At 39.3% G+C, this 17,195-nt stretch overlaps 1 protein-coding gene across 3 annotated transcripts in view; it reads left to right on the top strand.

Annotated features, from left to right (window-relative positions):
* Positions 1-6,477: 6,477 nt before the first annotated feature.
* The window catches only part of LOC132110829 (fibroblast growth factor receptor 3), a 45,264-nt gene continuing 34,546 nt past the window's right edge, over positions 6,478-17,195 (top strand). For all 3 annotated transcript variants that reach the window (XM_059517828.1, XM_059517827.1, XM_059517826.1), the window contains exons 1-2: positions 6,478-7,055; positions 12,419-12,615. In XM_059517828.1, the coding sequence (XP_059373811.1) occupies positions 12,471-12,615 (145 nt within the window). In that variant the 5' untranslated portion in view covers positions 6,478-7,055; positions 12,419-12,470. The remainder of the gene's footprint in view (positions 7,056-12,418; positions 12,616-17,195) is intronic.

Raw genomic sequence — 17,195 nt, 5'->3', positions numbered from 1 at the left:
TTAACAAAACAGATTGTATCAAAGCAACTGAACAGCATTAAATAGGAAAATAGTGTGTCAATAAAGCAAAAAGGCAGTTCATCAGTGATGTCATCATCGAGCTCAGTTCAATTTAAATATCTGTGCAATCAAGTCGACAGTATCGCTGGAAATTAAGTGTCCCCAACTAAGCAAGCCAGAGGCGACAGCGGCAAGGAACCAAAGCTCCATCGGTGACAGAATGGAGAAAAAACCTTGGGAGAAACCAGGCTCAGTCGGGGAGCCAGTTCTCCTCAGTCCAGACGAAACCAGCAGTTCAATTTCAGGCTGCAGCAAAGTCAGATTGTGCAGAAGAATCATCTGTTTCCTGTGGTCTTGTCTCGGTGGTCGTTTGAGACAAGGTCTTGACTGTGGATCTGTATCTAGTGCTAATAAAGTTGTCTTGGTCTCTGCTGACATTCAGGTCTATACAGGTCCTGTCTCTGGATGCGTTCTGGATCTGGGTGACTGCAGTGACCCTCTGATCTGGACACAGACTGGATCTGGTGGCTACGGTGACCTCGGAATAAGAGTGAAAGAGACTAATATTAGCGTAGATGCCATTCTTCTAACGACGTAGCAAGTACATCGTGTGTCATGGGAAGGTTCTGGTTTTCCTAATTAATGCAGCCTAAAAATCCTTTAATGGATTTGAATATTAAAAATGGGTTAGTGTGTTATATTACCCTTTCTAGCATCTTGGACAGGAAAGGAAGATTCGAGATCGATCTGTAATTAACAAATTTTTTAGGGTCAAGTCGTTGCCTAATAGTTGGAGATTCGGACTCGTTTGAGTCTCGGGCCGGCAGGCAGTTTAACTGTTCTGGAAGAACAAGGGACTCATGATCAGCTATCATAAAAAATAAATAAATAAATACATGAATAAACCAGCTGTGGATCTTCCAGGTAACAATTTAAACATTTGAAAAGGATCTTTTTTGTACAGAAACTATTATTTTATCTTGTGGACTATATGTAAATGTATTTTATGTTAAATATCTTAATTCGTTACTGATACAGATACTGCATCATAAGTGTATGTATAATTTTGACCACATTTTAACTGTTGTTCAGCTAATGTTATTAATAACCTTTTGTCTCCTCGAGTGAAAATGCTCCTGCCAGAAACTAATTTCTGCTCTTGTGTCCTTTATGCTCAAACCCCTTTTCACATCTCATTGATGCAGCATCTAATTGATTATTCATTACAGTACTTGCAGATAACCACGTGCAGATACTGTATACAGAAATGGAACTGAGACAGATATCCCAGTTTCCTCTCTGTATTGGACAGAAATGCACAAACTCTCAAGTCCAAACACAATACCTTTACTCAGGAACATTTTCCGTGAGAGCATTATACACTGATCCGGGTGTGTATATGTGTGTGTTTGATTGTGTGTGTGTGTGTGTGTGTGTGTGTGTGTGTGTGTGTGTGTGTGTGTGTGTGTGTGTGTGTGTGTGTGTGTGTGTGTTTGTGTGTGTGTGTGTGTGTGTGTGTGTGTGTGTGTGTGTGTGTGTGTGTGTGCAGGTCATGGTCTAAAGAGGAAGGATAGACTCTGTATACCTTGCTGAGGGACACACCTTGTGAACAGTAACTGAATGTACATTGGGAAGGTTGGCACAGTGTTCCTTAGTAAATTCAATTAACTGGTGTGGATTAAACAAATAGATAGGAAATAGAAAATAATCACCTTCACTTCTGCTGTTATTTGTGACACATTTGCACATGGCTCATTTTATATTCAAGATTTTCTTCTTAAAATAACTTATAACCAGTACAAACTCATTCAAATACTTACAGTCAATATGCAAAGAAACAAAAGAAAATAAACAGACTGTTATCAGCTCTTTAGGTTATCAGTAAAAGTATGCACACTGATAAGAGCTGAACTAGAAAAAAAAAGATCTTTTAAATGCTCTCACACATAAACACTGCTTGTCTCACCCCTCTTCACATTTCACATACTTTAAAAGTCCATGTGGTGTACCAATGCTTTAAATCTCACGCTCATCCTGGGATGTTTTTAGGGATTTAGCCAAATCTGTAATCAATGATGGAGTTATTGATTTGTCATTATTGATTTGTTATTGATTTGCTCACAAAGTCACATCTCACTGATGTTGTGAAACATGGCCAGTAGCTGAACGCAAAGGACCTTATGGATTAGAGCCATCCATGCAAAGTGTTTTTCATGGGATAATTGCAGCCCAGTTTAATATTCAAACTCTTGTGAAGGGAGGCCTTCATCCTCACCTTCGCTCCTTTGTGTGTTGTAGCCAGAGGCTGGGGTTAGACTGAAGGGTGAATCTGGGGAGAGAGTTCAGGGGCTAACTGAGCTCTTGGGGTGGAGGTCACCCATTCGTTCAGTTCTTCAGGTCTCCGAATGTTTAATGCTGCATTCTGTACAGCCTTGAGATTTAAAAAATAAAATAAAATAAATGATCCCCCCTATACTACACACTGTTACGCAGTCGTGGTTTTAGTAAGGGTGCTCGACAAGGAATAGAAGTAAAGGAGTCTTTAATTAGCATCAACACACTTAAACCATTGAAAGCAACTTTAATCCGACACAAAGGAATGACAGAAACTGAGGGCTTATAAACACAGGGAACCAAGAAGTAATATAATGCAGATGAACAGAATGAACCATGATTAACTAATAATGAGAACAGGAAATGAACCAAATAAAGACAGACTGGAACTAAACCGAAACCAGCACATGACACATGCATGCTCATTTTATTTAAGCATCATTTTCTTTTTGACCAGATCATTTAAGACATAATGTACATAAAAAATAAATAAACTGACAGTGGTCAGGGCTTTTATTTTAATTTGCAATAATAATTGCCTGACTATATTGCCAAATAAATACAATAATAATAATAATAATAATAATAATAATAATGATATTAATAATAATAATAATAATAATAATAATAATAATAATAATAATAATAATAATAATAATAATAATAATAATAATTACTGCTTGATTATACCACCTAAGTTCCATATTAATACAAATAATAATTAATAATAATAGTGTAGTAATAATAATTACTGCCTGTCTATACTGCCTATATTCCAAATAAATACTTATAATTTATATTATTTTAACTAATATCATAACGTATATTCTATTTTATTTACTATGCATAGTGTATACATAACATTTTATTTTTTAATTAGTTTTTGATTATAGTTTTTTTTAGGGTCCTTTAAACAGAATGTTCAAAAGAAAATCATTCATTCAAAATATAAAAAAAATATATAATATATATATATATATATATATATATATATATATATATATATATATATATATGCATTCAATTTATCAAAGGTTACAGTAAATACATTTATATTGTTACTAGGGCTGGGATAAACGATTATTTTTTAAACGATTAATCTAGCGATTATTTTTCCGATGCATCGATTAATCTAACGATTAATTTTTCAGGCCGATTTGATTTCGATTATCTCCCCATTAATTGACTACAAACAATTTATACATGTTGATTTACATATCTGAATGAAAAAAACATCAATTCCTTAACATTGCAATATATGTTTATTGCTCTTAAAATTACAAAATAAAAGACTGACTAAGAATGCATTACTTTGCACTTGTATAGAGATAGCATTCAATAAAACCTTGAAACCTTGAAAACACATAGCTTACTGAAACAAGCTTACTGAACACATAGGGCCTAGCTTACTGAAAAAAGTTCTTCTTTCAGATGAAAATAACAACAACTTGATGTCTAGCATTCAATAAAAAAGGTCACCCAAAATACTTGTTTAGAGCAATTGAAAGAATACAGTATGTAAATGTAAACTTGAGGGCTTTAAGCTAATACAGAGAGTGCTTTTACAAAAATAAATAAAAATAAAAAATTAACAGTGGGAGCCAGCAGCCTGTCATGGAGGAAAAAAAAATCTCCGAATGCTCCACGTGAAACTTTGGCGTTCCGCCCTTTTTCTATCGTGTCTAATGATTTTGGTTAATATGCACAAGGGAGGGAGAGAGCAAGAAGCGCTCGTGTTGTTTGAAGACTGTGAGTGCGCGCGCAGCCGGGGCTCTCTCGTACGCGCCCTGTCACTGTCACTCACCGATCAAATAAGGCTTTGACAGCCGCCAAAAAAAAAGATCAATGCAGAAAAACCCCTGGATTGGTTATATAACGTTGGACAGAATGTTGATCCGGCCATCGCGTATATTCAGCGCACATAAGGTAAACGTTTTGCAAACGTCTTTTATTGAAATAAAAACAGCTCGACGAATCGATGCGCATATTTTGCGTCGACGTATTTTTTGCGTCGACGTCATCGATGACCTCGACGCGTTGTCCCAGCCTAATTGTTACAGTTTTATATTTCAGATAAACACTGTTCTTTTGAACTTTATATTATTAGAACGTTTCTATTATTAGAAAACAATTCTAATAGAGCCATTTAACATCATTAGACTAACTACAGGGCTCAAAACAGAGTGCAAAACTTTTTTTTTTTTGCCTGATTACTGAAATTATCTGTAAGAAGTTGTAAATACATTTTTAGTCACTGATCACATGTCTTTTCCCTCTTTCAGCCTTTACAGCTGTAGCAGTCATTTTTACCACATGCTGCCAACAAGGCACTAAAATTCCCGTAAACACCCTTGTCGGGGTCATAAGTCATCACTTACGGTGCTGCATCCAACTTGTCAATCAATAAAATCAATCTTCTTTCTCAAGGCTCTAATAGATATAATAATAGTGACACTGCATTAGAATTCACAGTAGATAGCATTTTGAAATAGGCTAACAGGGGTTATTATTGAATGGGTGATGTTTATGTGTCTTTTTACTGAATGTCTTTAACCCTGGTGTCAGAGAACAGAGTGTTGATGTGACCAAGGATCCTCATATTTGCATGCTGATTTTACCACTCACAGGCTAACAGCCCTCCTCTTAAAACAAACACAGATGGACAGCTACTAAGAACTCTCTTTCTGCTTTCTTCACATGTACACACACTCCTCTGGTAATTAAGAAGAGGTTTATTCTCTTTATTGTCTCATAAAGTTCTCTCGGCAAACATGTTTGTAGCTTTAAAAGTAATTGAGACATTGTTTTGGAGATTATTCTACAGAATTACGACTCTCGACATCACTTGGTCCTCGCCTAATCAGCCTTCAGGAGACTCATGAAAGCTTTATGACGTGAAAAATCAACACACACAATGACAGAAACACAAACCACACACACACACACACACTTACACACACACATACACACACACATACCTGTGCAGATACATAAGCAGAAATACCTGATCACACAGCCTGTAATTATACACACACTTGCATTTCTAGTTCCTGTTGAAGAAATGACAGCAGCTTGAGATATCTGCAGGTAAATGACTCAAAACATACAAGGGAAGGCCTCAGTTTTGGGTTATCAAATTAGTTAAAACTAAGTTAAATGAATGCAATACAAATATCATGCTTCTATAGGAATGTTTTGCCTTGTGCTTTTATTCCCAGCAGCATGTGATTTGTCGGTGAATTATAAGTGACATGAAATGAAAGTCAAAAATATTTTTGCTAGTAAGGTATATTTTAAGTATATTTTAGTTACTCATCACCTAAAATGCTAAATCGCTTTCTTTACTGCACAATATGAGATGTGCCCCTTGGGACATTAAAGTAAAGATTTGAGTTGACATTTATAAACGCTATTCAATGACAGGATATGATAAATTATAAAACATTATCAGAGTGTAAATTATGTAATGGCTGTAAGTGTGATTTTAAAGGATTTCTGTCAGCAGTTTTCTGGGCGCAATCGTCCCAAGAGAGATAAAAAGTATTTTGCCTCTCTTAAAGCAATTAGAAAGGTGGTTTTTGGGACATTCTAAAACGCTTAATGTGAAAAACGCTCAAGTGATAGCCTATTAACAGACCAAAGTCACTAAACATCATACTAATAAAGTTTTTTTTACATTCGTTTTAGAATGTCTCGGTTTTTTTTTTTTTTTTTTTTTTTTTTTTTTGGTATATTTGTGCTGTGTAAATCTATAACTTAATAACAATTTAGGTCTACTTCTGTCGACGATAAGACTAGCGTTTGCTATGGTTATCTCCTCAAACAATGGCCACGTCTCGCGAGCACATTTATTAGCCCTCACTGGACTTGTAATCAAACTTTTGTTCTTAATATAATGCTGTCATACCCCCAAACCCCGCTATAAAATCTCACATTGAAAAGAGTATGAACAGCAGAATCTTTGCTGTTTTATGACTGTTTTTCTGCTGACTCTCTCCATGGTCCATGGCGTGGTTTGGGTTCGCTGAGCGCAGCTAATTTGACAGTGAGTAAGTTGATTGAATATTCGGGTTTGGTGTGGGAGGCGCCTGCGGCTCTCTCTCTCTCTCTCTCTCTCTCTCTCTCTCTCTTTGCCCTGAACTCGCAAGGGGGGCGTCAGGCGGCGAGCACTGCACTCGCGGCAGGGACGCCGTTTGAAATCTGATCCTAGTTAATTTTTTCCCCTCTCTCCAGAGCACGGTGCTCAAACTGTTAGTGGGAGTCTATGAGCCAAGCTTTCACACAGCACCAAACGTCCCACACTTCACAACCGACCCAGCGGCGCAGCGAAGCAGTTGTGCCCGGACAGCGCAGCGGAGAAGAGCGGAGCTTCTTCCGTAGGACCCCGAGACCCTGTTACGAGTCAAAACTAGGCTATATAGGTGCTCCTTTATATGATACAGTCTAGTGGGGCTTTGATACACTTTTCACCGGTTTTAAGGACTGGACAGAGCCGGACAGCTCAAAGCTGTGTGTGAATACGGCTTCTTCTCAAACACTCCTCTGACTTCACGTCTGTTCACGCCTGGATTTAGAAACTTGATTGTTTTTGGATGATTTGCCCCCTGAATGTAATTCACGAAACATCTGGAAAGGACCTCGCAGACCAAGCTTTCTCAAAAAACTGACAAATTTATCTTTTTTTGATCTCGAAAAGGATTACTGTGTCAAGAAGGAATTTGGTGAGGAGTTTATTATTATAATTCTTATTAGCCTATTACGTTATTATATTGTATTTTACAATTGCCCAGTAGCCTAATATAGCCTACTGGAATTTGTTATAAATATACAAACATGAATTTTGAAATATTCAAATAAAAAAAAGTAAATACTCCATCATAACAAAGTTAAGGCTGCACTCGTGCTGCATCATTTAGCTGCATGGACGCAAAGCAGCATCAGAGCCGTCTCTAATATAGGCTTCTATAAAAGCTGAATGGCCTCATATACTTAACTAGTTTTTATGTGGCATTAAGTTTTGAAACAGAATTTGAAGCAGACAGAGCTGCTAAGACCAGTCGTATTTTAGCTGTGTAAAGGCATCTTTTAGGGGTAGGAAATAGTCTTATTCCTCATGTTTCTAGTTATTTCCTTTGTCCAGGTCCAAAACATGTTTTTCAATTGGGCTATTGATTCAATCAAAGCCTTCAAGGGAATGGAAACAAAGTTTTAGTGTAGAAGTGAGCTGCAGTGACATGTGGTGTGTGCCCGTATCGCTTACAGTCGGACAGGTGTTGCGGTGTGTGTGTGTGTGTGTGTCAGTATGAGTACTGCATGGTCGAAAGCTGCTCCACAAGTCTCGAGGAGAAGCCGCACCTGTGTTGAATTAATGTACAATATGGCTCAATTCAAAATGTTTGCGGTGTATAATTTAGCCTGTTGTGTGGCAGTCATTACTCATTCACAAACTAGATTTTAATATGTCAGCGGCTTGTCTTTGTCATGTAGGTCTAAGTGTTTTAATGGTGCCGAAACCCACCGTGAAATGTGAGGTGACTGAAACATAGGCTAGTCAAGGGTTATATCTATATTGCTTATATCAGCCGATCTTCCTGGTGAGCGCTCGAGCGCTATTCGTGGTGCATGAGTTTAACACAAAACTGTTTATAGCCACTGTATTCCCTTCAGAGACCATAGAGCCATTTATATTTTAACCTGTCGAAATCTCAATAACTGGTTAACTGTGACTCAGTTGGCGTGTCTTTCTGATGAGAGACTAAGCCATTTACAGCTTGGTGTAGAATGACGCATTTCAAAACCAAAATTACATCCATTTCTTCTGCAGCCACCTCAGCAGGGCTTCATTTGTGTTGTTTTTAGCTCACACTGAAGAGAACCTCACCAGTTTTTCCTCCGCCGTACCCACCGGCCATCTGAAAACAATTGTAGCTATTGGAGTGAATTAGAGTCTCTGGAGGTGTTAACGCAGGCTACTGGGGGCAATTAGCCACCTCATGTACTAGAGTCATTCAAACCCGACAGGAGTCCGTTGTGACTGACTAGGATGTAAACTGTTAGGTTTCCTTGCTGCCTTGGTTTAGGGGTAGGTTCAGGGTTAGTACCTAGTTATTACCTTATTGCATATTACATAGTATGTACATGAGGAACAGGACTATAAAATAAAGTGCTACCAAATAATCTCTGAATCTCTGAAAACTCAATAGAGAAGAAACAATTGGTTAAAAGGATGAAAGTCTCCCACATTTAGAAATGTCTATGCCTTTTTTGGGGGTGATAATCATTACTTTTCTAGTCATGTGTTCCCTGCACTTATCAAACCAGCACTGGAGGAAACAGTAAAGGTCTCTCCAAGTCATGCACAACTCAAATGTTAGAGCTTGTGTCATCAGGGGAAAAAATTGGCTCTTTTCAATTGGAACCTCAACTAATTGTGACCCATAGAGGACCGGTGCCGGCTCAAAATCAATACGCCACTCTGTGGACTGTCGAAAGATTGAGAGTTGAAGTCCTGAATGTAAGTCATCAAACTCTCTCTCTTTCTCTAAAGTTCCTTATGCTTTCTTTAGACCTCATAAGCTACCGGCAACAGATTAATTTAATATATATTATAAACTTCAACAAAAAATGTGCACGAGATCATTAAACACACAATGCAGTCCAAAGGCTAAGAAAAGCATGAACGAAAACAAGGCATATAATAAAAAATGGACAATGTTACTGAGCTCTCTAGCTGTTTCATCGTTTTCTTTTTCTATGAATGTTTTTGTGGACAGTGTCATGCCATATGCTTTATGTAAGCATATGAAATGATGGATTTAATGCTAGAAAGCACAGAAAAGTCACTGACTGAGAAGCTTGGAGAAACCCATAATTTCACAGTGACAAACATCTGTAAATGTGGTTTGTAAATTGCTCCTCTTTGATTTGTGTGTGTTTGATGTGTTTCTCCATGGGGATGTTTATAAGGGTGAGTTAAGGAGTTTAAATCTCACCTTTATTCAGTTGTCTACATTGAAGCAATGCACAAACCTGTAGCCACACACACCCCCACACGTGCGCTGACAGAGCTCACAGAGAGCCACAGGATGGCGAGTGAAGTACTCGGAAGAGGATTACAGCCAAACTCTAATAGAGACACCTCAGACTTTCAGACTTTTCATCTGCTGTCTCTCTCTCACTTTCTTAATCTCTCTCTTACTCTGTCTCCCTTCTAATCCCTATTTTCATTGGCAGATTTAGGCTGGGCTGGCAGTTGACATGACTGCACAATTACTGGAGATTACTGACATTTTTGAGTCCCAGATTTGTTGCAAGGTGTGACTAGCGTGTGATAGGATTCTATTAAAACCCTCTTTCACCCAAAACTATTAGACATTACATGCATAAACGCCCAGGATTTGACAGAATATTCTTGCACTGCCTTGTTCATGTCTGTAGTCGTTTTGCTTGCCGTTAAAAGAGCATTGAATTTTTTATATTTCTGTATGGGTCACATCACAGAAAGACAGAAAGGGAGATATAGACAGTAAAAACATAGAAGCTAATGTTGAATTATCGGCTAGAATGATAATCATAATATTTCAATAGAGTCCAAATCAAATTCTTCAGTAATCCCATAGATAAACATCGACTCTTTTAAGAGAGTTAGAGTTTTACACACCACACGGCAAAAGACTGCTGCACATTAGTCATGTCACGCAGTCCCAGCTGCCTGTACCCTAAAGTTTAATTTGCACAGAAGTATATGGAATAAAGTTTGGGGTTGATTATTTTATTTTATATATGTTCACTTTTATTTAGGATGAAATTTTACAAAAAAAAAATTAATTTTTTAAATAACTTTTTAAGTTCTTTTGAACTTTCTATTCAAGGAATTCAGAAAACAAATATTAAGCAGCTTAACTGCTTTCAACTGCTTTCAACATATTAATAAATAGTTCCTGAATATCAAATCAGAAATCAGAATGATTCTAAAGGGATCATGTGACGCTGAAGACTGGAGTAATGGCTGCTGAAAATTCAGCTTTACCATGTCAGGAATAAATTACATTTTAAAGTGAATGAAAATATTTTACATTACTACATGCAGCCTAGGTGAGCTTGTTTTTTTTTTTAAATATCTTTCAGACCCCAAACCTTTGACTGATATGTGTTAAAATGACTCACTATAAATGCATAGATAAGATACAAACAGGCACAGTTCAGTGTTCAAACTACACAATGTTATTTTCAGTAACAGATATTGTACAATCATCCATTCATTATCACAAAATAAACTGCAACAGGATAGTCTTGTATCGCCCCAGAGTGGTTTATTTTGCGATAAGGATGGCTTACTGCACATTTTCCCATTTATTACACTGCTTCACATGTAATAGACATGTAATTTAGATTTTGAGCAGAACTCAAATAAATCATTGCCTGTGGTAAAACTGTCAATTATACAGTTTAGTGGCCTTAGACCACACAATGCTGTGATCAACCAATCAAAAAATGCTTAATAATATGAGATAAGGCCTCTTCCAAGAATCTATCAGTTTGTTTCTGCTTAAAGGGGCTGGATGTAGGATTGACACCGAGTGGTTGAACTAGGTATTGCAGTCCAAATTCAAAATATTGGAGAGGGTTTTTTTCAACCCAGTCCCTCCTCCTCAGACTTGACACATACGCAGATTGACGCTCTCACCCATTTAATTTGCCAGCTTCCATGACTGAAATTAAATATGGTGTGTTTCCCGCCAACTGGCAACTCGGGGTGCCGAAATACAATTTGGTAAACTGGCAGTGGGTGGGTTTCACAAACCAAAACAAAGACCGACATTCCAGCCCGGAAAGCACATTTTCAAAGGAGAAGAACTGACTGTAGCATCATTTTCAGATAAACAAATATGTTAACTTAGCATATTTCTTAAATATCTGCAAACATATTATGGTATTTTTATGCTTTAGTAGAGTCAGAAACTTACATACAACACCTGTAAGGCCTCTCCCCTACTTTTAAGCTTTGTTACTGTAAGATAGTATGGCTCCAGAAATATGCTCAAAAAACACACCTACTATACACACTCCAGAAATACGCTCCACAAATATACCCTTCTCTCCTACAACAGCCAGCGCTGATACACTATCAGCCCACAGCACAGTGCATGCTTCTGCTCTGCCGGCCAGAGAAAACACTGAGTTACTCAACACACCAGCCCGGCTTTTCTCTTTCTCTCTTCAGTATGTGCTGACCAAGAATTGAGCGTCTGCTCGTCAAGGGAAAGAAAAACAGCGCCACATAGCCTCAGGAGAGTGTGTGTGTGTCTGTTCGAGAAGAATGCCACCGTTTAAACTTAACGCAAACATTTTGTGTGTCTAAACCAGGGCTGTTCTGAAATAACAGGAGTTCAAGTTTAAAGCAACACAGAGTCTTCTCACACTCTCAGCGTCTTTGAGTAAAAACCTCTCAGTGGGGAATAAAACCGTACAGCCTACAGTGTGTGTGTGTGTGTGTGTGTGTATTTAAAGCTCTTTACATTTCTTTTATTTTAACTAATGTAAACTCTCTATGTGGCAAGACGCACACACACATTCACACACACACACACACACACACACACACACACACACACACACACACACACAAGTCAGAGAGTGTGAGGGGAGCATATATTTTCTTTAGAGAGATAAGTGTGTTTGTGTTAGCTTAGTGAAAGATGTGTTTCAGAGTAGACCGACCAGAGAGAAGAAGAAAAAAAGGGAGAATAAGACGGCAAAAGAGAGTTTACAACAAATCCCAGTCTCGTCTAAACTAGCGCGGGAGCTATAATACGAAATCACTTCATTTCATTTGCTCGTGGCAGTTGTGTGTGGTCGTCGCAATTTATTTTTCAATTTACGATATATGCAGAGAGACATTTTTTACATCAGCACTGAATTTCAATAGAGATTTGTCCAATGTCAAAATAACAAAGCAACAGGCCTAAGGTTTATTGAATGTCTGTGAGCATTTTTACTTTTCATGCTGTAATAGGAAGTGTTTGTTCTGTGTTCCTTCTCTGTTAGACCTCTTATGACTGTTGAATATGTTTTTGTGTTTCAGTGTATGTGTGTGTGGCAGCACTACATTGACAGCATGTGTGGAACAGTGGAGGATGTTTGAATCTAGTCTCCGTGGTGAGGACACTCGTCCACGCATCACTCGGCCCGGGATGGTCCCGCTCTGTCTCCTTCTGTACCTCGCAGCACTCATCTTCCCCCCGGTGTACAGTGCCCACCTGCTGTCCCCAGAGCCCACAGGTCAGACATTACACCTCACCTTCTCTGTCTCATGCTCATGAGTTTTTACAATGCATTTTACACGCCTGGAAAAGTCATGGAAACTTTGAATATATATAGTGTATAAACCAATCAAAGGTTTGGGGTAAGTATTTTTTAAATGTTTTCTAAGGAAGGCTTATGCTCACCAAGACTGCATTTAGTTGATGTAAAATACTGTAAAAAATATTGTGAAACAGTATTGTAATTCAGAAATGAGGATGGACACAGTTTTTTGTTTTATCCTGCTGTATTTATTCAGTGCAACTTATAACATCCAAGTGAAAGATTGAACACCAAAAAAAATCAGAGAAAATCAAATAAAAAAAAAAATAGAATCACTGAGTTGGAGAAAGGATAACACCAATTTTGTTGAACCACCTTTTGCTTTAATTACAGCTTTTAGTCTGCTGGGATATGTCTCTACTAACTTTACACATCTAGACTTTGCTATATATGCCTTTCATCCAGTTTGAAGGGACGTCCTGATCCAGGGTGGGCCTGTGTTGTGATTATTGTGATTACAAAATGTAATTATTTTAAATGGGGGTGATTCATTTTTATACCCACTGTAGATAAACCAAGATTGATTTGTGAATATTTTGTTCTAATAAACAGATTCTGTTTATTGAATATGTCAAAATCACACATTAGTCTGAATCAGAACAAGAAAGTTATTTGAAATGATTGGAAATGTCCTTTCTATAGGGAATATATAGGGCATATACATTTTTGCAGTTTTTGATTTGTTCTGAAATATTTTGTTGCCTACATTTTCAGTACGTCTTGTATAGTGGACACGGTGATGTTTCATTTGTAAATGAATCAGTTAGATCTCTTAAATAAATCAGTCAAACTCTGTTCACACACTAAATGCTTCATTTTAGTTCATCTGAATCTTTGCATCTCCTGTTTTTAAAATCTGTAAACCCTCATCAAATACTTAAAGTTCTAAATTGATTTGGGCTCCGCTAACCTCTGATGCACACATTTTTTCAATGCAAGCACTTCTCAAATGTATTTTTTGGACACTTTAAAAAAACAGAGGATCGTGTGTTGCTATTTATCACATGCTGAAAATGAATAGGTTGTCAGTGATTCTGTGTTTTCAAGGAGCTTGAGTTACATCCTCTTCGATTGGGCAGTGTGTAACGGGCTGAGTTTGTACAGTGGCACAAAGTGTATTGTTGCAATGAACACTTGTGTAGTTGATATTATGTAAACACACTTCGGCCTTGCCATTGATTTATTATCCTGCAGTTGACGGATGAGGCCCTGCAGAGTGGATTACATGACAGCTAAGTGCGTGTGTGTGTGTGTGTGTGTGTGTGTGTGTGTGTGTGTGTGTGTGTGGACCGAAAAATAGCTTATCACTCCAGGAAGATAGTGTCTGAATTTTCTGCATATGTGGGCAGGCATGAGAGGCCACGGTGTTGATCATTCTCAGTTGTTTGTTAAAGACAGGTTTCTTGGCTGAGTTCACCTGAGTCTCTGTTGTGTTTGGAATCTAGATGGCTCTACTAAACATGTTACAGTCACTTAGAAAATACAAATAAGCTTGATGCTTTCTTGGCCTATTTCTCCGCTCTGTGAGTGTGTGTTGGGAGAGATCGTCTGATTGCTGGTGGATCTGATTTCTCATACTGATAGCAGGTAAATATTAGGAGACAGCGAGAGAATTACAGTTAATGTTCACACATGGTCCAAAGGAGAGAATGCAGAAAGTCTTCAGCAAAACCACAACATAAACAAAGAGGGATTGTTATGAGACCAAAACCTGCAAACACTTCACCACCCAGCTCCTTTTCACTTCTAGTTCTAACCACCAAATCCCCTGTTTTTCTCTCTCTTTCTTTATATTCCACTATTCATCTTTTTAGGTCTTTGTATCCAGTCACAGTAAATTTAGTTTGATCATTTCAGACAGACAGATAAATGAAATAAGCCACAAGAGGCTGCTCATTACAGTGAAGTTAACATAAGTAGTATAAATGGATGTAAAGTGGAATATAAAGTGGCTTTTATGATGTATGTGTACTGTATGTATAATGACAATATAAGGCATAACATGGTTTGTCCAATTAGAATTGATAATCAAAAGTTGAACTATCCATTTTATAAGGCAGAATATCATGTCCTAATTCCTTGGTCTTAAGTCTTGATATGCAATACAAAGTAAGTGTGCGTTTATGCAAAACTGCCATTTCTTAAATGTTCATTATGTTTAAAACATTATATTGCAATTCCTTCTTATTATTTACTACTTACAATTATGTACAATTTTAGACATGTTTTCTTTTGTTTTGATGTTAATAGTGGGGATTTGTTCACCTCATGAAATGCTATTTGAAGCTCACTGCAGGACAGCAGATGAGTTATTAATGAGAAAAGAAACACATTCTACAACCACCTGTTCACACACAGAGAGAGACTTCCTTATACCAGATACCTGCGCGGTATTGCACACACCTGTAGATACAGACAGAGGCAGAGGCGTGTGAAGCACGTACACACTTGCTGGCCTGTCAACCTGTAGGATGGGTGTCTTCAATTTAATTATCAGTTCCCCTGAAGGACATTACTTAGATACTTACATAAAGTCATAAGTGGTAAAACAAACGGCTTGGTGTGTGTGTATCACAGTGTAGCAGGACTTGCTTCATTCCTGACAGACATCACACTCTTTCTTATATATATATATATATATATATATATATATATATATATATATGTGTGTGTATGTGTATATATATATATATATATATATATATATATATACTTGTAACGAATTAACCTTTGTATTCATCCGGAAGAAGGAGGCGGGAACCGGCGGACAATCAAAAACATTTTAATAACAAAATAAACACAAAACAGCGCACCAGCCCCTCACGGACGACTGGTGCGCATAAAATAAAAACCAAAACACAACTAAAAGCCCAGGCCTGGTCCTCTCTCGTCCTTCACTGTCGTCGCTCCAGTTTTATATCCTTCCATCTCCTCCATGGGCCTCGAGACCGGTGGGACGAACAGGTGTAGTTCATCTCCAATCACTCCCCCGGCCTCGCTCCCATGTCCCTCGGCCCCGCCCCACTCGTCACATACCCCCATCGCCCCTCGCAGGCCGGGGGGTACTCCCGAGACTGCGCTCTACTCCCCCCCCCCCCCTCCCTCCGGGGGGGCCGCTCCCGGGGACCTGCGGGAACCTGGGGGTAGGACAGGCGAGGCGAGAGAAAAGGAGATGGAAGGAGGAGCGACAGAGACGAGAGAGGGGAGAGGCAAAAAAAAAAAAAAAAAATTCCGGTTCCCAGACGCACCGCTGCTCGGCCCTCCACCAGCTGGGTGATCTCCTCCGCGGTGCCTGGCGGTGGCACTGGACGGCCCTCGGCGGACGGCACGACACTCCTCCGCCGCCCGGTGGACGGCGACGGCTCCTCCGGTTTTGGGCAGCCGGCAGGAGTCCCCCGTTCCCTGCTCCTCCCCGTTCCGGCGGAGGCAGCAGGCTCCGGCCACCTGGCGAACGGCGCCGACTCCTCCGCTCCCTCACGGACGGCAGCCGTCTCTCCACATCGTGGGCGGCCGGTAGCGAGCTCGCCCGTCCCCGGCAACTCGCTCCAGTCCACCGCCTCGAGCGTCCATGGCGGCACACTCCTCGCCAGCTCGATGGCACCGCGGATTCACCACAGCGGCGAGGGATCTTCAGCAGCGCGTCCCTCCTTCTCCCGGGCTTCGGCACCACTGTAACGAATTAACCTTTGTATTCATCCGGAAGAAGGAGGCGGGAACCGGCGGACAATCAAAAACATTTTAATAACAAAATAAACACAAAACAGCGCACCAGCCCCTCACGGACGACTGGTGCGCATAAAATAAAAACCAAAACACAACTAAAAGCCCAGGCCTGGTCCTCTCTCGTCCTTCACTGTCGTCGCTCCAGTTTTATATCCTTCCATCTCCTCCATGGGCCTCGAGACCGGTGGGACGAACAGGTGTAGTTCATCTCCAATCACTCCCCCGGCCTCGCTCCCATGTCCCTCGGCCCCGCCCCACTCGTCACAATACTGTATATTTAAACTATACAGATCATGATTAGCATAGAATATTTTTTTCAAAGCATTAAAAAATACATACAGACCCCAAATTTTTGGGGTGTTTTAAAAGGTTTTCTTTAAGGGTTAGTGTCAGCCTCTAGTAATTATAATTAGCTTTATATAAAAACAATAGAAGTCGATGCTAAGTCCTCACTTAGCTCAGTCAACGTGTGTTTGAGTGTGCGTGTTGCTGATTTCCCTCAGCTCCCCTATACCACTTCTGGCAGTCATGAACAGATGGCAAAAGTTATGTGCTGTAAGAAGTCCAACAAACACACACACAGAGACATGTACACTTCTCCTTTACCACCCATGGAATGAACCTCTGCCTTGGCAATATTCCTGGTCCAACACATAGCATCCCACACACACATCCGCAACAAACCAATACTTGATGTGTCGCACAAACAGCAGTCCGTCCATCAATCTCCTCTGGATTTTGGTTAGATTTAAACTTTGGCTTAGCATCTTAGA

The sequence above is a fragment of the Carassius carassius genome, chromosome 30 (genome assembly GCF_963082965.1).
Source record: "Carassius carassius chromosome 30, fCarCar2.1, whole genome shotgun sequence".
Lineage (NCBI taxonomy): Eukaryota > Metazoa > Chordata > Actinopteri > Cypriniformes > Cyprinidae > Carassius > Carassius carassius.
This window is presented reverse-complemented; position numbering and strand designations above follow the sequence as displayed.